At 54.8% G+C, this 14,899-nt stretch overlaps 1 protein-coding gene across 1 annotated transcript; it reads left to right on the top strand.

Annotated features, from left to right (window-relative positions):
* Positions 1-196: 196 nt before the first annotated feature.
* Positions 197-10,230, top strand: LOC128074156 (uncharacterized). The gene is made up of 5 exons (XM_052669747.1): positions 197-291; positions 621-724; positions 5,287-5,318; positions 8,700-9,611; positions 9,789-10,230. The coding sequence occupies exons 1-5, from the start codon at positions 197-199 to the stop codon at positions 9,840-9,842; spliced, it is 1,197 nt and encodes a 398-aa protein (XP_052525707.1). The 3' UTR covers positions 9,843-10,230.
* The last annotated feature ends 4,669 nt before the right edge of the window (positions 10,231-14,899 follow it).

Raw genomic sequence — 14,899 nt, 5'->3', positions numbered from 1 at the left:
AGCTGGGGCACAAACGCCCCCATCATGGCAACCACTGTGACCTCAGCAAGTGCCTGCATCACCGCTGTGCTTGCATCATAGGCAAAGGAGTGATCACCTCCCAGATCCAAATTGTAGGAAACATGAGACTGACCAATGGGGTGAATGGGGTTCATTGAATGGGGGTTAATTGAAGTAAAGCAACAGAGAAGTGAAGATGACCTTGGGCAGCCCAGTAAAAACGCAGTATGGCCTCGTAGTGGTCAGCGGGGTCCCAGAGGAACAAGTAGGAGCTGGGAGGAGTGCCCAGCAGTACGGAGCAGCAAAGTGCAGCATGGCCAAGTGAAAACCAGTAAGGAGCAGCACGGCCTCAGAGCGGTCAGTGGAGCCCTGTAGGAATCAGCAGAAAGCAACAGGAAGGCACAGCTGTGCCCAGGGCCGGTGCCAGCCGCTGCCTCTGGCTTCGGGCCCCAGGCCGGTGCCGGCCTCTCGGGCTGTGCCTCAGGCCTAGGCCTGGTGCTGGCCTTTCAGGACTGGCTTTAGGCTCCACGGCTGGTGCCAGCCCACCCGGCTGTAGGTGTGGCTGTCAGCCCTGGCTCTGGCGCTGCCCCTGTGGCTGTAACCGCGGCATTATGGCCCAGGGCTGGTGCTGGCTCTCTGGCTGGAGATTCAGACTTCAGGGCCGGCTCTCAGGCTGTGGCTTCAGGCCTGAAGCTGGTGCCGGCTTCTCGTGCTGTGGCTCCAAGTTTAGGCCCAGGGCCAGTGCAGCCTCTCTGGCTGTGCCTCAACCCAGGGTCGGTGCTGGCCGCTCAGGCTGTGCCTTCAGGTCCCTTGGCCGGTGCCAGTCTCTCTGGCTGTGTGTTTAGGCCCCAGGGCCACTCCCGGCTTCTCTGGCAGCATCTTTAGGCCCAGGGCGTGTGCCAGCCTCTCTGACTGAGGCTGTGGCTGTGAGCCCCTGGGCTGCATGCAGCCTTTTGGGCTCTGGCCCAAAGCCACCAGGGCTGGTACCCAATTGTAAGAAAACATGAGGGCCGCCCAATGGGGTTATCTGAAGGAACAAAACAGAGAAATTAAGATGACTTTTGTGTAACCAGCCTGGGTCATCCTCTCGCTCACGCACTGCATGATCAGACCCAGGAGATGTTGCCCCCAGGCTCCCCCAGATTGGAGGCCAGAAGGATTTGGGCTTCCAAGCAATCAGCAAGCATTTGAATGAGTCAGCCCTCTGGTTTTTGTGAGGACAGACGAGTCCACCTTGGAAAGCCATCTGGGCAAAGGCACAACAGCTTGGTTCTTGGGCCGCAGCACTCCGTGGCCAGGCGCTGCTCAAACGCTGGGCCTGCATTTCCTCCTGGGCATCCCCGCGTGCTCTGAGTCCGCTGCAGCTTTCTGCAGGTTTGTGGCTTCCTGCTGAGGAGCTCCTCGTGTTCTTCTGCAGCTGCCCCCCAGCATCACCGCTGCCTCCTCTGGTGCCGTGCCGGGAGATGCGTCAGCGTCCATCAGCCTGCACTTCCTTCCTCCCAGCAGCAGCTGCTCCTGCACTGCCCTTCATTCACACTGGATGCCGTCCACTTCTAGCGCCAGCTGACCTGCGAGACAGAGAAAGGAAATGTGGCATTGGCACAAATGCAGACGCCCGAGGCTGTGCCACCACCACGTACTGCAGCCTTGGGAAGCCAGCTGCCACTGCAAGCTTGGTCAGAATTAAAGCAGGCACCGTCAATTAAGTGTGACTTCTGAACGGAAGGAATTGCCACAGTCAGAAATAAACACTGAAATCGCTTACTGAACTGTAGGTGGTTCCCTCTGAATTCTTTTGCTTTGGGGAAAATATGGACTTGGAATTGCAGGGTACAAGAAAAACGAGGAGCACTTGGCAACTCAGACAAAGTGAACAGTGCAGGGAAGATTGCTGCATTTCTTCTTCTCCTGGCCCAAACAGGAATTTTCCTACCTTAAAAGAGGTACTAAAAGAGGGACCTTAAAAGAGAAAAGAGAAGAAGAGCCTGACAGAGTAGACACAATACAGTCTCACATCACGGGTAGAAGCTGGAGAGCTCTCATGGCACAAAGCTCAGGGCTGCAGAAATTAAGGGTGCCTCTAAGCTTCAAAACAAGGTGAAAGACAAGGTTGAATGCGAACCATCGGCACTTCCTGCAGAGCACATCACACAGCTGTAGGCAGCGCCTGAGGGGTAACAGATCAGAAAGGAAAACCTGACTATGTGAAGGCAGGGACAAGCTTCTCTCTTCTTCTGGGCCTTTGCTCAGTGAGGATTTCCCCCAAGAGCGCCGCTCAGGCTGCTGCTGTCTCCAGCTGTCGGTCACTTCCACTGCTGGACGCTGTGCCCACAGCTCATTCTGCTTTGGGCAAAGCCTGCTGGGTGAACTCCAAACCAAGGTCCCAGCCACGCTAATCCAGCTGGTTGGTCTGAAAGGGCTCAGAGGCCACGCATGGGATCCTTTCTGCTGCTGCTTCTCTCCGGGCAAGAACCTGCACTCTCAGAGCAGCAGCCAAGAGCTGGAAGGCAGAGGAAGCTTCCAATCCCCATGGATGTGGCTGCCTGCTAGGACAACAGCTGCCTGCTCTTCAGCAGGGTGACGCTCACCCTGCAAAGCCCTCACCCAGCAGATGCCTTTCCTTACGCTCACAACTGTCTCACATTTGTGCAGCCCTTGGCACCGCATTTCCAATCCAAGCTCACATAGATCTCAACCATTCCTTCTGTGTCAGTCTACTTGGATCCCCAGTTAGGGCTGCAGCTCAAGAGCTCAACACAACAGGAATAGCACAGCATGCAACTGGAAAACACAGCTCAAAGCTGAGAAGAGCCACCTCTGACCTTGGGCACAACTCACCAAGAGCCGGGCCTTGCAAACTTGGCTGATCTGAGCATGCAGGAGGGGGCTGGCAACCAGACCAGAGGCGTCCATTTCAATTGCAGCTCCGTGTGGAGAAGAACGCCAAACAGTAACAGGAGTGAATGAATTCATTCACAAGCTGCACAAAGAGTTTGTTCTCGATTTAAAAAAGCATGCATTCCAAGTCAAAAAGCAAACAGCAGGAGTTGCTCTCAATGGAAGATGTTCCTATTCCCACACCTCATCCTCCTACCACAGCTTTCCTTGCCTCACCCCTCGCCCCAGCTCCCCGAAAATGCCCGCAGACTGAAAGTCAGCTCTCCAATGCATAGACTCCTTTCCCATTGCTCCATTACAAGAAGACTTCAGACTTGTTTCATGCACTCCAACTGACCGAGCAGTGGTACCACAATCACTCCTAACACACGTAGGCCACTCTCAAAAGCTTCTAACAGCTCCTGCCCCAAGACCACAGCCATCCTTCTCACGTGAGTCCAGGAGACAAATCCACAGCACAGTCTTTCTGAACTACTATCACATGAGTAGCATTTCTGGTGGTAGAAAGGCACAGCAAATAGTCCATCAGAGACATTCTGGCACATCTCCCATGAAAAACAGCATGATTCAAACAACGTGCAGCAGAGGAAACACTCTCTGGCTCCTTTCCCTGTGCCCCAGGTCTGTTCTGACACTGGCAGCGAGGCGCAGATCTTGTGCTCCTCAGGGGGAGAAAGGAGTGACAGCTGAATCCAAACCTCGAGTCGGCTTGGGCTCGTAAAATCCCTCCTACAGTGTAGGTACAAATTAATGGATTTCAGGGAGAGATTTCCAAGAAAAGCAGCATGTTTGATGGAACGATTCAACTTCAAAGCTGCATCAGTCACTTCAGTCACCTGTTGTGCAACACCAAAAAGGAAAACAAAACCCCACCTGCAGGGCAAAGTCGGGATGAAGTGAAAATTGAACGGGTTTGGGCACCATTTCAACATTTTTCCCTTGGTTTTTCCAACCCCAAAAATGAGAAGAAGCTGTAAAGGAGCTAGAAGCCTCTCTGGGTAAACTAAAAGAGGTGGCGTAATGTAAGGATGCTGATTGCCTGAAGTGCCATTGGACTTGGTGTTTGTTATCTGGAGCCATCGTGCGTTTGCCAGCTTCAGTGCTTCTCTCTTTAAAGCACTTGCAACACGGAATTGGAAGTTTGTCAGATGGCTTTAATAGTGCAGCTGACAGGAGCTGTGAGTGCTGCTGGAGCCCTGTTGTGTGCAGCTGTCTGCGATGGGTGCATGGAGCAGCACTGAACATCTGCAGCTGTTTCCTGCAGACAGACACGCAGACATAACCCTGCCTTCTGCCTTCTGCCTGTGCTTTTCTGTTATTTCCTAGCATCCTGCAAGCTTTCTTTGTTGTTTGGATTTTGTCTCTAGCTTTGCTTTGCGATTTTTTCCTTTGCTCTGCTGTCGAAGAAGTGTTGAATCCCAGCCTGAAGCACCGAGGGAGCAGCTGAGGAAAGGAGCCGGTGAGCCCTGGGAGCACAGCTGAAGGCAATGGAGCTCCGTGGCTGGAAGGGGCGGAGCCTGGCTGCCCCTCCTGGAGCTCCTTTAGGGGCTGAGTGGCCAGGGGGAAGGGTTTGTTTCTGGAAGGTTCTGTGCTGTGGAGTTTGTTGTGTGGGTGAATCCTTGGAGATGGTGAGCAGTGCTTTGTGTGCCTCTGTAATGTATTGCTGTTGCTCTGGTGCTTCTGCTGCTACGTGTGTGATGGCTTTCTTTCTAATTTGCTTTTTGTGTTGTGCCTTCTGTCACACACGGGCGGGGGGGGGTGGGCCGTCGGCTGTGGGCCAAAGGGGGGGGGGGGGGGGGGGGGGGTGCTCGATGAGGGGGCCGAGGTGGAGGGGTGGAGTGGGTGGAGCTGTTGGCTCTGGGCCGAAGGGGGGGGGAGGAGGTCCGGGGGGGGGGGCCGAGTGGGAGGTAGGGGAAACTGTCAGCTCTGGGCCATTCTGGGCCAAACGGGTTGGGGGGGGGGGGGTGAGGTGGAGGGGGGGAGCCGTCGGCTCTGGGCTGCTCTGGGCCAAGATGGGGGGGAGGGGTGTGCTGTCGGCTCTGTTCCAAAGGAGGGGGTGGGGGGGGGGGGGTTGCTGTCTGCTCTGGGCCTAAGAGGGGGATGGGCTGTCGGCTCTGGGCCATTCTGGGCCCAAGGGGGGGGGGGGGAGGGGTGCGAAGGGGGTGGAGCTGTCGGCTCTGGGCCAAGAGGGGGGTGAGGGGGGGTGCTGTCAGCTCTGTTCCAAAGGGGGGGGGCCTGTCGCCTCCAAGCCAGGTTTCTGTTTCTTTACATACTGCAGTGTTGCTGCAGCTGCCCATCTGTATTGTCGTTGCTTTTTTTGTTAGTGAATGTTAAAACATATTTTGTCTGTTTTGGCTGTTGTCCCACTTTCTTTTCTGTGTTTTGCAGGTGAGCTGGTGCTGGAAGTTGGTGGTGTCACTGTATGAATGAAGGTCAGTTCAGGAGTAGCTGCTGATAGGAGGAATGAGGTCCACGTTGATGAACTGCAGCCTCTCCTGGTAAGCTGTCAGAGCCGGCAGTAACCATGTGTGTCCTTGTGAAAACCGGAGGGCTGGCTCATCCAAGTGCTTGCTGATTGATGTGTGCGAGCATCTGCCTTCTGCTACTGAACGATCAGAAAACTGCACATGCTGAATCATGACAGCTTGTGCGGAAATTGTGACTACGCTCTGAAATGTTTCCTTTAGTGATAAACTGTGTTTTGGCGCTTTGGTGGTCCTGTCTGTGATCTGGAGCAGTGCATCTCTTGCAATCCTTGTGTGCCTGTTTCCATGAACCTTCCTTTCTTTCCCTCTTCCGAAGAAGTGCTGGGTGCTTTTGGGGGAATCACGCAGGAGGCTGTCAGAAAGCCGGCTGTGATTTTCCTCCCATGAAGGGATGCAGTGGGAATGGAGTGTGAGTGCCACCAAGCAGAAGTGAGCTGCTTATGTGGTTGGTGAAAGATATGATCTTGATGATTGATTATGAGCAGTTGCAGTGCGATAGGGGACGTGAAGTAACTGTTTGTTTGGGAGTTCAGGGAAGAGCCATGAGAAGTGAAATGGCAGTTTGTGCTTTGGCTGTCCAAATGGTGGAGCTTTACTGGAGTGCAAGGTGTGTGCTTTGTGTAGGCAGGCCCCGGGTTGATTTCTGTAAGCAGGCCCCCTCTCAGGTTGGTCTTTGCTGCTTGCTGTGCCTACCTGCCTGCTCTTTGCTTGCTGCATCTGGTACCAGTGGTTGTGGCCAGGCTCCCCAGGGCTGTGGGCCTGGTCCTGAGCTGCTGCAGCTGAAAGACCATCTGCGTTTGGGTTGTCCTTCCTGGAGCATCAGGTTGGACTTGGTGATCCTTGTGGACGCTTACAACTTGGGTTTCTGTGATCTTGGTGGCTTACCTGGAAAATACCAGATGACTTTTTATCCCCTCATGTTTTCATGGCAGTTAACGTTGCAGTTTCACTTGTAAATGTGAGAGTGAAGTTGGATAAGGGGAGGAGGGTAAGTTGCTTCTTTACTTGCTGTTGTCCCAGGTGGGTCTGTGTATTTAGTGCCCAAGTTGTGGTAGCTCTGTTACTGGGAATGTTCCCAATGGTCGTAAAAAGACTCTGCTGCCAGCACAGAATTTGTCCACAGGACTGCCTGCTGGATTAAGTTGTGTAGATTGAATATCTGCTCTTTGAGATGGTCTGTTCTGTTCATTTTTTCCAAGACATCAGGTTTGGAGGTCACTGAGATGTACGGATTAATCAACCACTTGCATCATGTTTGAGCTTGAAGCAGTTGAATGTCCCCCACAGCACTGTTATAAAACCTTATAATGGCTTTGGGATCGCAGCTCTGTGCTGGGCTGTGCCACTGAACCGTGTTGGTGTTTGATGCTCTGGGTGGATTTTATTTTTTAAGCGAGCACTGGGAACCAGTGGAGTTGAGCAGAGCAGCCTTAGTGGTGTGGTTGTATCAGGTGTGCCTGATTTTGTGATGACAGGTGGCCTTTTAGTGGAGTTCAGGCTCTGAGCCCTCAAAGCAGGAATGGGACGAGTTGTGTGTGATAGCAAGGCTGATCCAGAAAGGTTTGATGAAGCTGTCCCAGAAGAGTTGCCGGTCCTTAGCAGCCTGGCTGGTGTGTGATGTACATTCCTGAGACGTTCCTTCCTCTGTGTTTGATGAAGTGGATGCTGTTACATAAGGGCATTAAGGCATTGGATCGTGGCTTCAGAGCACAGTGCAGGCAGTTGGAAGGCAGGAAGGTGACGAGTTGGAATCATAGTGTGGGCCCAAATTCAGCAAAGCATTACTGCTAAACAGGGGCCTGGGGTATGTTTTAAGTTTTTGTGATTCCTGTGAGACTTGAACGCCTGTTTATCGGTTTGCAGTGCAGGTGCCTAGGAGCCATGTTTTTCCTAGGGCGAGCGGTGTGCTTGCGTAGCTTGTGTGCTCTTGAGCAAGGGCATGGTAAAAAGCAGTCCTGGATGTTGGGTGAGGAGCAGGGAGAGAGGCGAGCCCAGTGTGGAGACAGCAGGGGAAGCAGCTGGCTTCCACCCAGCGCCCCGGTGGAGTGGCAAGGTGATGAGATGAAGCAGCATTGAAGGTGTTTTTCCAGGAGCTGTGACTTCCAGGGCTTGGGAGCAGAGCTGTCCCTGGGGTTGCTTTCACGGGACACCACCCAGCCCTCCTCAGGACCCACGGAGAGTGTGTGGGTGACAAAGGTGTCACTGAGCGACAGCTTCAGGGTGGGAATGCGGGGAACACAGCGCCCAGGGGGGAGATGGGCAGCCTGGGGAGGTGGGGGGGAAGGTCAGCCGCAAGGAGAAAGTCTGCCCCCATTGGAAAAAAGGGCCTGTTGAATGCCTTGGGTGAGATGTTGGAGAACAGGAAGTCAGTGAGGTGAAAATGTGCCACCTGGGTACCGTTTGAGCCCCCCAACCCCACAAGTGCTGAGCAAAGCTCTCCACGCCCCCTGGTGCTCTTTGCAGTTCCCCAGTCAGCTCCCGTTGCCTCTTGGCGTTGCCTCGACTCTCCTTGTGCAAAGTCGGTGCCCCCGATGGAGATGTTCAGCCTGGAGGAGCTGGAGGAGCGGCAGCTCTTGGCTGCCTGCAGCCACCCCAGCATCCCCAGAGATGGGCACGGGGACCTGGGGGGGCTTTGGTGCTGCATGAACGACTGCAGGCAGAGGTGTAGCAAAGGGAACGCAGAACATTTAATAGTGGAATGTACAAAACAGTGCATAAATGACAATATTCCCGACCATTTCCCACCCCTAACAACAGGGGCCCCTAACAGCCCCCCCTGCTCCCTCCCACCAATATTTTCTTCCCCCTCCAAAAAACTTCCCAGCCTCCCTAAAATCCCACACCAGCAATTCCTTCCTCCCAATTCCAGCAATTTTGGAGTACAATATTATCAGAGTTCAATTTCTGACCCAGAATTGCCACCCCACAAAATTCCTTCCCCCTCTGGTGGCAGGCGAGATCCGTGCCCGGTAGCTACCCTTCCCTCCTCCTTGGCATGACTGCAAGTGCTTTGGCTTCCTCCAGAGAGATGCTTTGCTCTGACTGGCAGCCTCAGGCTCCTTCTGGGCTGGCGACCCTGCAATTGCATCTGTGCTGGAGGAAGCAGCACACCCAGTAGCTACCCTTTCCTCCTCCCAGGCACGGATGCTAAGATTCTGGCCTGCTCCAGACTGGGTGGGCATCTGTGCTTTGCCCTGGCGGTTCATTCTTTTCCTTGGTTTGTTGGTGTTGCTGCTGCTGCTGGCAGGGTTGTTGCTGGTTTGCACTGTGCCCAGAAAGCGTCCCGAGTCCTCGTGCTGGCTGCCGTGCTGACAGCGGCAGCTTGGCCTAGCGCCGGCGTTTGTGGCGTGGCGCACGGTGGCAGCGTGGCAGCTTCCTGTCTGTGGCTGGGATGCTGCCAGCGTGCTGCCTGTGCGCGGTGCTCTGGCCTCTGGTGGTGGAGCAGGCGGGCGTTGGGCTGGTGGGCGGCGCGGTGCTGTCCCCGTGGTGCTGGTCTGCCAGCCGGCAGGAGATGCATCCGGCTGGCAGTGCGAGGTGCCTGAGCAGCACGTGGGGCTGTTTGTGCGGCGCCTCTTCCACGAGCCGCCCAGTGCGCAGCAGAGGAGGCACGGGGCGCTTGGCTGGCTCGGTGCTGTCCCCGTGGTGCTGGTCTGCCAGCCGGCAGGAGATGCAGCCGCGTGGCAGTGCCAGTCGGGGGAGAACCACCCGGGGCTGCCTCTGCTGCACCTCTCCCATCGGGTGTGCAGTGCTGGGCGATGGAGGTGTGGGGGAAGGCAGTGGGCTGGGCAGTGCCAGGCGGGTGAGAATCACCCGGGGCTGCCTTCGCAGCACCTCTTCCATCAGGTGTGCATGGTTTGGCGATGGCGGTGTGGGAGCAGCCAGGGCGCTTGGCACGGGCAGCTGAGGGGATGCTGCCTGGTGCCCAAGTGGGTTGTTGAGGAGCCCAGGTTCAGCATCTGTGTCGCTGCTGAGCTCCCGGCTGGCCCTGGGGGAGTGAGGCAGCTCTGTGATGGAAGAGGAGTTGAGGCTGCTGGAGGCACGTGCGCTCGGTGGTTCTGTGGCAGTGGTGCGCTGCGTCAGCTCTTCCCTTTTGCAGCTGTCCAGAGCACTCACAGCTTCTGGAATAGCAGAACATCCCCCGGAACGATGATGGCAGCCTTCCCACCCCCGCTTGGTGCAGACACCCACCGGTCATCTGTGCAGACCACAAACTCACCATCAAGCCAGGTGAGCAAACGGTCGATTTCCACATGGCCGGCAAGACTGTTGGTGCTGGGTCTGTCTTCTGGGCAATGGAAGAAATGCCCAGTGGGGCAATGCCAGCTTTCCCCCAGCCACTCAGAGCAGACAGCCCCCAGCAGCTGTGCTGCTCCCAAACTCACCGCTGTTGATCCACGTGAGCAGATCGTCCATGTCTGCGGTGTCGTGCAGGATGCCTGGGTTGGCTGTCACTTCTGAAGAAGCAAGAAAATCCCCCGTGGGGCACTGCCGGCTTTCCCGCGCCCACTGGGTGCGAGCACCCCCCCGCCAGCTCTGCTGCCCCCAGACTCACCCTGGTTGATCCACGTCAGGAGCTCAGCGATGTCCTCGGCGATTTCCTCCGGGGTGTCTGCGCTCGTTGTGGCTGCTGGAAAAGCAAGAGCATCCCCAGTGGGGCGGTGCCAGCTTTCCCACAGCCCCGTGGAGTAGACAGCCTGCCGCCTGCCCTGCAGCCCCTGAACTCACGGCCTGATTGCAGCGAGGCAGTGCTGCAGGTGAGCGGAGCCGTGGCAGGGTGGGGGCACACGTCGGTGGGCGCTGGGTGCCCCTGTTCCTCCGAGAGCAGCACGGCATCTTGGAAGGTCTCCATCGGTGGCTCCCAGGTGGCGGGCAGGGTGCAGGGCCCGGGGAGCACCTGCTCCTGCAGGGAGGGTACCTGCAAAAGAGCTGGGGAGGGGCCGGGGCGCCCGGGGGCCTGTGGCAGGTAGGTGCCTGTGGGCTGCGGGGGCTCCGCGTGGAGGGGCACGGCCCCAGGCCACAGCCCCATCGGCCGCTGGGCTGGCAGCGTCCCTGCAGACAGGGGACGTCCTGAGCAGGGAGCAGGGGCGGGGGGGGGAGCCGTAGCTGGGTGCAGCCCCCCAGGTAGGAGCAGCAGCACCGGTGAGTGCAGCCCTGCAGTTGAGGTCAGGCCCACAGGTGGCAGCTGAGCCAGGACTGGGGTCGGCCCCCCGGGTGGGAGCTGCGCTGCCTGTCCCCAGGCACCTGGTAGCCCGGGCCAGACAGAGGCCTGAGGTGCCAGGTGGGTGGCAGTGGGGACAGGGAAGGGTTGGGGGGGTACCGGCATCGGTCCGCGGACGGTGGGCTGCATCCAGGCGGGGTCCGGTGGCGGCACAGTCGCGTCAAAGAAAGTGGCGTCGGGTGTCAGAGGCACCGTCAGCGCTCGAGGGAATCTCTCTGTGGGGAAATGCCAGACGGGGCGCTGGGCTGAGACCCGGGGCATTGGGATGGGATCCGGGTCACAGGAGTGGGATCTGGGTGCTGGGGTGTGATCTGGGTCACAGGGGTGTTTTCTGCAGCTCTGGGCTGAGATGTGGGCTCACAGGGGTGAGATGTGGGGCGCTGGGGTCAGCTGGAGCGTCAGAGCAGGGGGAGCTGCTGCCTTACCTGCCATGACAGCTGGAGAGTGGCAGTTGGGGGAGCCCCTCCCCCCACGGGGGCTCTGTGACCGTTGGGCTCAGCCCCTTTCCCCCCGGCTTGCCGTGCTTTGCCTTTTCGTACCCAGACATCCTTCCCATCCCCGTCGTTTCCCATCCCCAGGATCAGTGACTGTATGGATGGGCTTTTTGCAGCCCAGTGCCCTTCCTTCCCAAGGGTCTGCCCATCCCAGTAGGGATTTGCCATCCCTGCATTGCCTTCTCACCCCACGGATGGTTTCCCCTCCCACTCAGGATATCCTGTGCAAGCAATTGCCAGTCGTCACCATCCAAAACCGTGCTTTGCCCGTGTCTAAGGACTTAAACTGCCAGCATCAGGCTGGGAATGTGTGGAACACAGCGCCCAGGGGGGAGACGGAGACAGCCTGGGGAGGTGGGGGGGGAAGGTCATCCGCAAGGAGAGAGTCTGCCTCCATTGGAGTAAAGGGCCTATTGAATTCCTTGGGTGAGATGTTGGAGAACCTGGTGCTCATTGCCGTTCCCCAGTCAGCTCCCATTGCCTCTCGGCGTTGCCTCAACTCTCCTTGTGCAAAGTCGGTGCCCCCGATGGAGATGTTCAGCCTGGAGGAGCTGGAGGAGCGGCAGCTCTTGGCAGCCTGCAGCCACCCCAGCATCCCCAGAGATGGGCACGGGGGCCTGGGGGGCTTTGGTGCTGCATGAACGACTGCAGGCAGAGGTGTAGCAAAGGGAACGCAGAACGTTTAATAGTGAAACGTACAAAACAATGCATAAATGACAAAATGAGGTCATTGGTTTAGCTGTGTGCTAAGTGGGGGTGGTGAGCAGGAGATTGGCACGCGATACCTTTTGTTTAAAATGGCAGTGAGATTCAAGTGTGCTGCAGACCTTGGTGGTGGGCTTGCTGCAGACCTGTGCTGTCTCAGCTCCATGATGTATCTGGTGTTAAATGCAATTTCTTTGGCATGCTCTGCTGTCCAAGCTCACAACATCTGGGTTCTCATATCCTGAATGTGCTTTTCTTCCCAGAAGCAATGAGGAGCCCTGGGTGGCCTTGCTCTTATATTTATCTGAAGTGCTCTGCAAATCATTGTTGTGCCTTACGACAGGCAGGTTTGTTTTCAAGCCTTCTTACAGGCAGGAAACCACACAAAGGAACAGAGTTGGGGATCACCCCCCCCCCCAGCCAACGGGCCTATTGAGGTCCTGGCAGGACCCCCCTGGGCCAACTGGTCTTTTATCTCCATTAGACCTTGTTCTGCTGTGGAGAGCAGGTGGGAGCAATTCACTTGTCTGGCAAAGGGGTGGAGCCTGGTTCCAGCCCTCCCTGACCTCATTTTTTTTGTCATTTATAAATGACAAAAAGAAAAGCAGGATGCCTAGATACTTTTAATTTTTGAAGGTACAGTCAGTTCACTTATTTATTGCATGTAAGAAAAGCAAGAATGAGTGCTTTGGTCCAATGTACAGCAAGGAAGTGCTCAGGTGTGCTGTCGGTACTCATACCTCTAATATTACTGCAGCTTTATCTGTCTTCCTCATTTTAGTATGTAGCATCTTTTAAGGGGGGGAATATTGTTGAAAGCGATCATACTTTGGTGGTTTCTGGGTTCCTCTTGCTGCCTCCAGTTAGCCTGAATGAAGGATATGGAGTGGCAGCATTGCTGGGTGAACGCTGCCGTTACTGAGAGCAGAAGAGTGATTCTGTCTGTTGATGTGCCTTTGGTCACTGAGCACCGTGAGAGCATTCTGAGTATTTGTGTGTGTAGTTCAGGTGGCAAGTAGCCTAAAGACTGCTTGTGCACAAGTGACTGAGAGCACATCAGTGCCATCTGCATTGGAACACATTACCTCTGATTGTAAGCCTGAAAGTTCCTTCCAGTATTAAGGCCCAGGAAACTCATTAGCCATCTGACCTGGGACAAATCTGCCTTTTGTTTCTCATTACAGTCTTGTTTTTTCTTTGTGAAACTCCTTGGATCTGGTATTATCACACAGGACAGACTTCTGCACAGTGTGGTGTAATAGAATGAATGTTTCTTTCTTCTTTGCCAAATCCTGAAGGTGTTGCTTAGGCAGATTTCTCTATACCTCATTAAAAATAAGCCTGCTAAAGGAATAGATGAGGAAGGAATTGAAAGGACATGTTTTGTTGTGGTGGTGGTTTTTTCTGTTTGGTTTTGTTTTGTTGTTGTTTTCTGAAAAACGTCAGGGAGCAGATTTTCGTATTTTGAAGAATTTCAGAGATGTCTCTTCATGACAGAAGGCCTTCTGAGCAGCTGCATCTTATCAACAGCAAAGCAGCTGGATAGCTTTTGAGGTTCATATTATGCTGAGCAATGTGTTCATGGCAAATTGATCTACTGGGGTTATTTAATCTGGCTGAGTCAGCCATCTTTATAGCTGGAATATGCTGAGCACAGCTTGCAGCTCCCTCCTTTAGCTGTGTGTGTTTGCAAGGCTTTGTCCCCAGCAGAAACAGCACTTTTGCTGGGAGCTGTTTTGCTGCAGGACCAAACATCTTGCAGGACTGGTGATGTTTACCAGATACGCTTCCTAAAGAATAAGGATAGGCCAGAATTTTAGAGGGTAAGAATTGCAGAAGAAGCATGGCCCATAAACGGAAGCTTTGTAGGTGATTGAGGTCTCAGGATGCAATAAGCATTAAAAGAAACTAGGGATGACTTTTTTTTACTCAGAAGGTGGTGAGGTACTGGAACAGGCTGCCCGGAGAAGCTCTGGGTGCCTCTGGTCCTGATCATCCTGATCGAATGGGTGGCCTGTAGCAGGGGGATTGGAACTGAATGGTCTTTAGGTCCCTTCTAATTCAAGCCATTCTACGATGTTCAGTGTCAGAATTCATGCAGTTAGTACTTGCCTATGTGAAAACATGTCTGCAGCATGTTTCTTGCTTTCAACAGAGAAGGGATCTTTTTGTCTGAGAACCAGTGGGATTAGGGGGATAGGGGATAATTTTAAAAAAAAAATCCTGTTTGAAATCATACTTTGGGACACTCCTCACTTTGCCCTCACTTTCTAGAGCATTTCTGAGCAAACTGAGTACTTCTCCCCCATTTCTGCTGCTGCTTTCAATAGCTCAGGAAGCTAGCACTCTCTTTCCTGGCAAGGGAGGGATGTAGGACTGACTCAGTTTCTGTGCAGGATGCTGAGAATGAAGATGCTCCGTAGATGATCATTAGTAATGTAAGGCTGTCCTCTTCCTGGCAAAGCCATTGGCACTGAGTCTGCTAGGAGTGAAGCAGCACTGCAGTGCCAGGCAGAGCTCCCATTCCCTTCTTCCTTCCCCACCATCATGTGCTCCTCAACAAATTTTCCACTGTTTACTTAGAAATCCGTAAAAGAAAAGACTGAGGCTGAAGAAGCTCCACCTGGGGAAGTCAAGGTGGATGAAACCCCTGCTGCTGCTGCTGTGGGAAAGGAGGCCATCCCTGCTGAGCCAGATGAGCCAACAGAGCAGGCTGCGCTGAGTGATCTGTCCCCCATCTCCCAGCCTCATCTGGGCCATCTCTCATCACAGTGAGTGTGCCTGCTGTATTTCAGCCATCCCCTCCGTTCCTCATCATGGCTGGTTTTGTCAGCGTCCAGCTGTGTCACAGCATGCCTCTCCAGCAACGTTTGCTCCTGTTGGTCCCAAAATGTCATTCCTTTTAAGACTGGCATTTTAGCTGGAAGTTCACCTGCATGGTCTTACAGGCAGTCAGAGGTCAGTGCAGAGCATCAACAAAAGGTTTTCAGGTATGCAGATACTCTAGCCTTGCATGGATCTTTCTGTGGAGCTGATTGTGTTTCACATTCCTACTGGGGGCAATGGCTCAGGCACTGCAAGCCTGATTGTGACATTTA

This window comes from Tympanuchus pallidicinctus, unplaced genomic scaffold (genome assembly GCF_026119805.1).
Source record: "Tympanuchus pallidicinctus isolate F22 unplaced genomic scaffold, pur_lepc_1.0 scaffold81, whole genome shotgun sequence".
Classification (NCBI taxonomy): domain Eukaryota; kingdom Metazoa; phylum Chordata; class Aves; order Galliformes; family Phasianidae; genus Tympanuchus; species Tympanuchus pallidicinctus.
The sequence above is the reverse complement of the archived record's forward strand: the minus strand, read 5'-3'. Positions and strand labels throughout refer to the sequence as shown.

What these genes read in the sequence shown, in the direction of transcription:
- LOC128074156 (XM_052669747.1), top strand. Translation starts at nt 197, where the DNA reads ATGACCTTGGGCAGCCCAGTAAAAACGCAGTATGGCCTCGTAGTGGTC. An exon ending in GCTGGGAGGAGTGCCCAGCA is followed by an intron (nt 292 to 620) that starts GTACGGAGCAGC and finishes ATTATGGCCCAG; the next exon opens with GGCTGGTGCTGGCTCTCTGG. An exon ending in TTCTCGTGCTGTGGCTCCAA is followed by an intron (nt 725 to 5,286) that starts GTTTAGGCCCAG and finishes TGTGTTTTGCAG; the next exon opens with GTGAGCTGGTGCTGGAAGTT.